The sequence below is a fragment of the Chiloscyllium plagiosum genome, chromosome 8, assembly GCF_004010195.1.
Source record: "Chiloscyllium plagiosum isolate BGI_BamShark_2017 chromosome 8, ASM401019v2, whole genome shotgun sequence".
In the NCBI taxonomy this organism is placed as follows: Eukaryota; Metazoa; Chordata; class Chondrichthyes; order Orectolobiformes; family Hemiscylliidae; genus Chiloscyllium; species Chiloscyllium plagiosum.
The window spans coordinates 103,877,395-103,887,135 of NC_057717.1; the positions used below are offsets into that span (position 1 = coordinate 103,877,395).

At 47.3% G+C, this 9,741-nt stretch overlaps 1 protein-coding gene across 1 annotated transcript in view; it reads right to left on the reverse strand.

Annotated features, from left to right (window-relative positions):
- Positions 1–9,741, reverse strand: part of LOC122552380 — a 52,257-nt gene that overhangs the window by 33,678 nt on the left and 8,838 nt on the right. Inside the window, exons 2-3 of the mRNA XM_043695130.1 lie at positions 4,086–4,225; positions 314–386 (exon numbers count right to left, since the gene is read on the reverse strand). Of these exons, the coding sequence (XP_043551065.1) occupies positions 314–386; positions 4,086–4,225 (213 nt within the window). The remainder of the gene's footprint in view (positions 1–313; positions 387–4,085; positions 4,226–9,741) is intronic.

Here is a 9,741-nt window from a genome sequence, read left to right on the forward strand (position 1 = left end):
AAGCTCTAAGCACAAAAGATTAAAGAGTGATATTTTCGAGGGTTTAGAGGGATATGGGCCAAATGCAGGCAAATGGGACTAGATTAGGTTTTGATATATGGTCGGCATGGACGAATTGGACCGAGGGGGTCTGTTTCCGAGCTGTACATCTCAATGACTCTCTAAATCCCTCTGAGCACTCCTTAATGTTGCCCATCATCATCCCATCTCTCTTCCTGGTCTTTGTGACTCCCTGCACTGTTGGGGCTAGGCCAGTCAATTATAAAAAGACATTGAAGCATTCAAGGGAGAGGAATAAAGAGAAGATTCTTACCCCAATTCTGTGATGCACCGAGGCTACTATCAGATATGCAGCTACTGGTCCTTAGCCTAATTCTACAGCCCGCCTACAATTACAAAAAATAGCAATGGTTATAACAGATAACTACTATTAACTGGTGATTTTATTACAGATCTCACCATTATTTCTACTCCCATAATAAAATGCATTTAAATCTTGTTGGTGAGAGATACACATCACTGGTGCTTTCTACACTAGATTCAATGGACATATGCACAAAGACCAAATGATACAACAATAAAGACAAAGGAGAAATAGGTACTGTTGCATTACGTCACAAAATGTGGGAGCATCACGGGCAAGGCCCGTATTTGATGCCCTTCCCTACTTGCCCTGGAAAAGGTGACCATGAGCTGCCTTCTTAAATAAAGTGGAGACCCAGGGTGTCACTACAAAGGACAGTGAAGAGGCGACTCCATTGCTGTGGGTCCAGAGTCATGTGTAAATCAGACTGGGTAAGGATGGCAGGTTTCCTGCCCTGAAGGACATTAATGAAAGAGATGGGGCTTGTTTTTTTTAAAGGCTTTAAAAGTAAAATACTGCAGACGCTGGAAATCTGAAACAAACACAGCAAGTGCTGGAGAAACTCAGCAAGTCTGGCAGTGTCTGTAGAGAGAGATAGAATTAACATTTCAAGTTCAACACAATTCGTCATCACAGATGCTATCTGTTGAGATTCTCCAGTATTTTCTGTGTTTGGTTTGGGCTTTTATGACAACTGTTGATAGTTATCATGGTCACCATTCCTGAGAATAGGTTTTCATTCCAAGATTAATTCATTAATTTTAAATTGTACCTGTTTCTAGGGTGAGATTTAAATCCCTATCCCTGGGGTATTAACCTAGACCTTTAGGCTACTAGACTCGTAACATTGCCATACACTTTTCCTTATTTATTCTTCCTTGAAATACAGAAAAATACTCTAATAAAAGCAACATGCTATAGATCCTGGAAATCTGAAATAAATGCAGAGGCCTGTTATAGGAAAGATATTATTGGATTGGAGAGGGTTCGGAAAATATTGATCAGGGTGTTGCTGGGACTGGAGGGTTTGAGTTATAAGGAGAGGCCGGATAGATCTCATCACCAAGTCCCCCTTTATGTACACGTGCAAAGTACATGACACTGACCCAGCTAGCTCAGAGCCAGCCCTCAGAGTGGACAGAACCCCTGACACTCCTGTTTACATCTGTCAGCCAGGGCTCCCTGATCGGACCAGCTTAACAGCCCCGATCTGGGAACTCTATCCTCTGAGAACTCAGAACTATATCCTCTGAGTTCCACTTGGTTGACCTGACTACAAGGTTGTGGGCTAAAGTGGAACAAAATACACAATGGCAAGGCATTTATGTTATTTTTGTCCACCTATCAGGCTGAAAAGGCAATGATTCACCATAACTGGGTTGCAGCCAGGGTAATAATTACTGATGAAATGCTTTTTGCCCGAAACGTGGATTTTCCTGCTCCTCGGATGCTGCCTGACCTGCTGTGCGTTCCCAGCACCACTCTGATCTAGACACTGATAATGATCAACACACAGTTGCTGCTGTCAGGTTTCCTCCAACAGACAGCAGAGGGAGCAGTTTGACAGACCAAGGGAGTGAGTTACAGACACAGACCCATGTTCACTAAGTCAAGCTTTGTTCCAATTGCGACACAGGATATCGACATCTGAGGTACATTGCAGGAAGGTGATGGCCGCCTGGTAATGTCACCAGGCCTTTAATCCAGGCTATCCCTGGGGGATAAGAGTTTGGATCCTACCATGGTAAATGGTGGAATTTAAATTCAGAAACTAATATAAAGCTGGTCTTAAAAACAGTTTATCGATTGCTTCAGGAAATTCGGTAAGGGCCATTGGTCCTGAAACATTAACTTTGCTTTGTCTCTTTGCTAGAACTGCTGACTTTCTCCAGCAAACTCTGCTTGTGTTTCAGATTTCCAGCATCCCCAGTTGTCAGATTAATCCCTGTTCAATCATGCTGTATCCAGAGAGAAGTCATCTCTGACATGCCCCAGGTTAGGGGCACAGTTGGGGGTGGACAAAGCAATTCAGCCTTCGCCAGCGATTCCCACATCCGACAAGTACATGTGCAAACTATAACAGGAGGCAGCTGAAAGTCAACCATGCCAAGCCAGACTGGGCAAGCATGGCACACTCTCTTCCCTGAAGTGAATTTGTGAACTAGATGAGGTTTGTAAAGCATAACGCAGCGGTTGCGTGGTCACCATTAGCGACATTAACTTTTAATTCTAGATTCACTCGACCGAAAAGCTGCCATGCTGGAATTGGACATGAATCTCTCGATCATTCCAGCACGACCAGCTCAGTGAGACAACCACAATCCCACTGTATCCCTGTGGGGCTGTGTGGTGTTGCAGAGTTCTCAAGTTAGCTCAGCTCCCCGCGGAATCTTTCATGGAGTCCAACATCCCAAGGCACTCTTTGGAAGCGTTATCCAACAAGTTCCCAAAGACACAGGGGGAGATGTTATAATGTTATCATGATAAAGTTGGTTTGCAGGTAATTAAGAAGGCAAATGGAATATTGTCCTTCATTGCTAGAGGGATGGAGTATTGACATAGGGAGGTTATGTTGCAGCTGTATAGGGTGCTGGGTGAGGCCACACCTGGAGTACATTGTGCGGTTTTGGTCTCCTTACTTGGGAAAGGATGGACTGGCACCGGAGGGGGTGCAGAGGAGGTTCACCAGGTTGGTTCCAGAGTTGAGGGGGTTGCTTTATGAGGAGAGACTGAGTAGACTGGGCCTATACTCATTGGAATTCAGAAGAATGTGGGGGATATCTTACAGAAACATGTACAATACTGAAGGAAATAGACAGGAAAGAAGCAGGGAGGTTGTTTCCACTGGGGGGTGGAACTAGAACTAGGGGGCATAGCCTCAAAATAAGGGGGGAGCAGGTTTAGGACTGAGCTGAGGAGGAACGTCTTCACACAAAGGGTTTTCAACCTGTGGAATTCCCTGCCCTAAAGCAGTTGAGGCTTCCTCGTTGAATGTTTTTAAGGCAGAGATAGACTTTTGAACACTAAAGGAATTAAGGGTTATGGTGAGAGGGCGGGTAAGTGGAGCTGAGGCCATGGAAAGATCAGCCATGATCTTATTAAATGGAGGAGCGGGCTCGAGGGGCTAGAGGGCGTACTCCTGCTCCTAGTTCTTACATTCTTAAGTTACTTAAAATCTCCATCTTTAGCTACAGTCTGTCTGATGTGGTTCAGTGAACCCCCCTGGCATATTTTACAACATTGAGGGCACTGTATTGAGGGCAAGTTGTTGACCAATGTCACATACATTTGTTTCATATCTTCACAGATGCTTTTGTTTGTTTCCCCTTTCGGGAGAGTGTTGGAAGGATTAAGGTGCTGATTGTCTACCTATTGAACCAGTGTTACAAACACTCCCTGTGTGCCCTGGAGGGTCAGGGCGGGGAGGGATCTGCAGTGCTCCATTACAGAGCCAGGGGGCGTCCCTCTCAGACAGACCACACACACACGTGCGCGCACGCACACACATACACACTCTCTCTGTCTCTCACACACACACACACACACTCTCTCTCTCTCAAACACACACACTTTCTCTGTCACACACACTGTCTCTCTCACCCACACACACACTTTCTCTGTCACACACATGCTCTCTCTGTCACACATACTCCTTCTCTCTGACACACACACATACACACACACACCTGTATAAGATCATTGTCCATGTACTATTACATACCTCATCATCTTTGGACATCAGCATCAACTGACCGTTGACAAGAGTACAGTTATTGACGTCCCAGACTGGCACTCCTGCTGAAGGTACCAGCGAAATGGGAGGGCTCTGAGTTTCAGAGGTCACTGGTGCATCAACACTGTCTGTAAAGGGATGGCAAGGTGGGAAGAGGGAATAAAAAACACACATCAGGGAAGAGGGAATAAAAAACACACATCCCACCATGAAAAGAAAGCATTGCAGTTGTACATGGGTATTGGATGGTATCCAAAGTGGGGAAGAGAAATCAGACCCTTTATGCTAGTTACCACACAGACCAACTAAGGCCAATGATGCCCACCATCCATGAATGGGCAAATTCACAGCTATGTGATTGCTGGCTGGAGGTTTCCATTAATACACCGCCAACAAATGTGTTAAAACTGTTTTCTTATTGTCACTTAGAGATGCTACTTCATGTGATTATGAAAGTCCCATTCAATATACGTTAAACATCCAGAAAATTACAAAACGGGTGCTTTTGCCCACCCAGTGGGCAAACCAAGGTTCATCTGTCAAACTGATCACGCTCTGGTATACACCAGGGAGGGCAGTGGGTACTGGGCACGGATCATGTTCAGTCAATGATCACACCTTCCTGTCTCGCCTGCCACTTTGTGGTGTGCACAGGAAGCAGCAACAAGGTGTGCTGCGTGCAAGAGATTTCCGGCCCCAGCTTAAAACACTCGGCCTGCGTGTCACAAACATCAGTGGCGATCGTGAGAACCTCTCAGCAGAGGAGAAGACTGTCCTGACAGGGCACTGTTAGGGTTGGCAATGTCAGCAGCAAGTGTCCTGCCTTCTCAGTTAGAAAGTTCAGACACTGAGACATATCGATGGTTCATAACTAGTACTGTGGGAGTGCTGCACTGTCGGAGGGTCAGTACTGAGGGAGTGCAGCACTGTCAGAGGATCAGTGCTGAGGGAATGCCGCACTGTCGGAGGGTCAGTACTGAGGGAGTGCAGCACTGTCGGAGGGTCAGTGCTGAGGGAGTGCAGCACTGTCAGAGGATCAATGCTGAGGGAGTGCAGCACTGTCGGAGGGTCAGTGCTGAGGGAGCACCGCACTGTCGGAGGGTCAGTGCTGAGGGAGTGCCGCACTGTCGGAGGGTCAGTGCTGAGGGAGTGCAGCACTGTCGGAGGATCAATGCTGAGGGAGTGCAGCACTGTCGGAGGGTCAGTGCTGAGGGAGCACCGCACTGTCGGAGGGTCAGTGCTGAGGGAGTGCCGCACTGTCAGAGGGTCAGTGCTGAGGGAGTGCCGCACTGTCAGAAGGTTAGTGCTGAGGGAATGCCGCACTGTCAGAGGGTCAGCGCTGAGGGAGTGCTGCACTGTCAGAAGGTTAGTGCTGAGGGAGTGCCGCACTGTCAGAGGGTCAGCGCTGAGGGAGTGCTGCACTATCAGAGGGTCAGTGCTGAGGGAGTACCACACTGTCAGAGGGTCAGTACTGAGGGAGTGCTGCACTGTCAGAGGGTCAGTGTTGAGGGAATGCCGCACTGTCAGAGACTCAATGCTGAGGGAGTGATGCACTGTCGGAGGGTCAGTGCTGAGGGAGCAGCGCACTGTTGGAGGGGCAACAGAATAAACAAAGACTTGCACATATAAAATGCACCTCAAAATTAATGGACATCTCAAAATTCTTTCCAGCCAAATAAGTACTTTTATGATACAGCAACAGGTAGCTGATGAAGAAGCAGTGTTCTGAAAGCTAGTGTTTCCAAATAAACCTGTTCAACTATAACATGGTGCTGTGTGGTTTTTAACTTTGTCCACCCCAGTCCAACACCGGCTCCTCCACATCATGTTGTAAAGTAGGAAATAGAACATAGAACATAGAAAAAATACAGCACAGTACAGACCCTTTGGCCCTCGATGTTGCGCCAATCCAAGCCCACCTAACCTACACTAGCCCACTATCCTCCATATGCCTATCCAATGCCCGTTTAAATGCCCATAAAGAGGGAGAGTCCACCACTGCTACTGGCAGGGCATTCCATGAACTCACGACTCGCTGAGTAAAGAATCTACCCCTAACATCTGTCCTATACCTACCACCCCTTAATTTAAAGCTATGCCTCCTCGTAATAGCTGATGAGGCAGCCCATCTCACAGATTATCATGCGATTACATTAGATAACCTATGTGTAGTGATGTACATTGTAGAGTACATATGGAGCAGGACTGTTGTGGGGTTCAGTATTGTGAAAGTACTGAATTCTCAGAATGACAGTAGTGGATCAGGAATCTGAATGTATCATCCCCTAACTTGGAAATATTACAAGTAGGAATATGTACTGTGAGGAAGATGTAACGTGGCTTCAGGAGGATTTGGATAGAGTTAGTGAATGGGTGAGAGTGCGGCAGATGAAATAAAACATGGAAAAATGTGAAGTTATGCACCTTGGAGAAACAGATGTGCAGAGAATTCCTTAAACGGTAAGAAGTTGTAATACTTAGATGTACAAAGGGAGCTGGTATCCTTATCCTTATGATAAGACATTGAAGTCTCACATGTAGGTGCAGCAAGCTATTGGGAAGATTAATGGAGTGTTTGCCTTTATTGCAAGAGGATCTATGTACAGGAGTAGTGAAGTCTTACTTCAATTATATAGGAGCTTGGTTAGAGCACACCGAGAGTATGGTGTGCAGTTTTGGTCTCCTTATCTCAGGAGAGATATTATTGCCATTAGAGGGAGTGTAACAAAGGTTCACCAGACTTGTTCCTGGGCCAGTGGAAGTGTCCTATAAAGAGACATTAGGTAAACTGGGCTGGTACTCTCTACAGTTTCAAAGAATGAGAGGTGATCACATCGAAACTTACAAAATACTTGAAGTGATAGATCAATGCAGATAAGGTATCTCTGGTTCAGAAACAGGGGACATATATTGACAATAATGGGGATGTCTCTTAGGTCTGAGATGAGGTGAAATTATTTTACTCAGAGGGTTGTGATCCTTTGGAACTCTCTGCCACAGAGGGTTGTGGAAACTCAGCCTTTGAGCACGTTTAAAGTCCAGATTGAGAGATGTCGGATTCCCAGTGGAATACAGGGTTATAGAGATGGAGTCAGCGAAAAGCATTGAAGTGTTGAATCAGCCAGGATTGGAATGACTAGCTGGCCATGCCAGTGTGCTGAATACTGTAGAGGACACAAGGGAGAATATTACCATGGGATCTTGCACATCGACCTGATGGAGGAGCTGGCTCATCAGTTACCCCAGTGTGCTGGGATACCTATAGACTCAGTGACCTGTTCACCACTAGCATGAGGAAAGGTGGAGGCCATTCAGTCCCTCAATCCTGTCCTACAATTCACATCGATAATGTGAATCTGAACTCTGTGTCTCCCAGATCACAGGGTCGTTCCAGGTTAAGGCAGTGGCTGTGTTAATGCACTGATAAATCCAACAGTGTGTAAACTGTCAAACAGACCCCTCTGACCCTGTCTCTGGTGACTGACCAAAATGGGCACCGTTCATGCCGGAATAGGCATCATACGTGGCGAGGGGCTACATCAGGGGGGTGTGTGAGGGGGTGAAGTTGGGATATTGGGGGACACACTCCCAGGATAGCCAGCCAGGCTCAAACCCTTCGATCACAGTCTGCCCCAGGATGTGCCAATAACACATCGGACTGGTCAACCCTCCCCACCAAACCTGCCTGGAAGAAGGTCACCCTCAATCCAGGGAAACCGCGGGGAGAATCCGGCAATTTGGGAGAGCTGCCATGCCAACTGGAATGTTCAAGCTGACTGGGGCCGTAAGGCGGGAATTGGTCAAAGCCATTGCGTGGCCGTCGGATTGGGGCGAGATCACCCGAGGGACTCACTGGCGGCTGGTGGGCAAAGAAACCTGCCACCCTCACCCAGTGGGGGTTCCATGTGACTCCAGTCTCATTCCAAGGTACCTGACTGTTGGTCGACCATCTGTGATGGCATTGTTACGTCAAACCGGCCGTCAGGAGTGGCACAGTGACCCAGTGGTTAGCACTGCTGCCTCACAGCGCCAGGGTCCCTGGTTCGATCCCAGCCTCGGGTGACTGTCTGTGTGGAGTTTGCACATTCTCCCCGTGTCTGCGTGGGTTTCCTCCGGGTGCTCCGGTTTCCTCCCACAGTCCAAAGATGTGCAGGTCAGGGTGGGTTGGCCACGCTAAGTTGCACATGGTTTTCAGGGATGTGTTTGTTAGGTGTATTAGTCAGGGGTAAATGTTGGGGAATGGGTCTGGGTGAGTTATGTTTCAGAGGGTTGGTGTGGACCTGTTGGGCCGAAGGGCCTGTTTCCACACTGTAGGGATTCCGTGTCACTGCAGCGGGAGCTGGTTCAAGGTTACAGCCTTGCTCATGACATCAATATCCTTTGAAGCTACTGAACAGAAAAGGGACAGCAGAACAGAGTGCAGTGACCAAACCGTTACTGCACTCACAGGCTTCATTATGCACCCTGCACTGACTCCATGGGGTTGTTTGACCAGAAACAAGAAAATAGCACAAAGCGTACAGCACAGGAACAGACCCAACTATCCGACCAGTTCTGAAGAAGGGTCACCGGATCCGAAACTCTGATTTCTCTCCACAGATGCACCAGGCCTGCTGAGCTTTTCCAGCAATTTCTGTTTATGTATCCCATCTATACAAGCGTCGCCCCCACCCCCACCCTATCAGCATCTATTCCTGCCTGTCACGCTGTTTTGATTTAATTCATTCACAGGCAGTGGCCATCATTGACTGGAACAGCATTTATTGCCCAGAGTGGCATGGGTGGAGTGGGCAGGCAGGTGGCAGATGGAGTTCAACTCTGAGAAGTGTGAGGTAATGCATTTACAAAGGTCAGACAGTAAAGGGGAATACACAATCAACGGGAATATACTGAGAGGGGAGATAAAGTGAGATAACAGCACAGATAGATAAGGTTGTAGAGAAGGCATATGGAATCTCTCCTTCATCAGCAGAGTTACAGTATAAAATACAAAAGTAAGGATATAATGATGAAACTGTATAAGACACTGGTGAGACCACAACCGGACTGTGGGCAGTTCTGGACATCACATTACAGATATGATGTAATTGCTCTGGAGAGATTGTTACCAGGGCTGGAGAATTGTAGCTATGATGAAAAATTAGAGAAGTTGTGGTTGCTTTCCTTGGAACAGGGAAGGCTGAGGGGTGATATGATTGATGTTATGTGAGAGGTAGAGATAGAGTAGACAGGAGGAACCTGTTTCCCTTGGCAGAGAGTTCAAAAACCAGTGTTCATAGATTCAAGCTAAGTGGCAGAAGGATTAAAGGGGATGTTAGGAAAAACCTTTTTATACAGAGGGTGGTGCATGTCTGAAATTCCCTGCCTGAGTTAGCAGTGGAGTCCTAAACTCTTTTTTAAGAGTACCTGGATCTGCACCTTAAGTGTTGTGAGCTGCAGGGCGATGGGCTGGGTAGATGTTGCTTCATAAACTGGGATTCTGGATCTGAGGCTGGGCACACGAGCTGGAATTTTCAGATTGTGAGCCCCAAGAAAGGAGCTTTGGAGCTCAGATCGAGTTGGAATAACAATGTTCCTGCTCTAACAGGGTCCCTCCCTCCACCAACCATCCCTCACAGGACTCCCTCTCCCCTTCCTCCCCCTC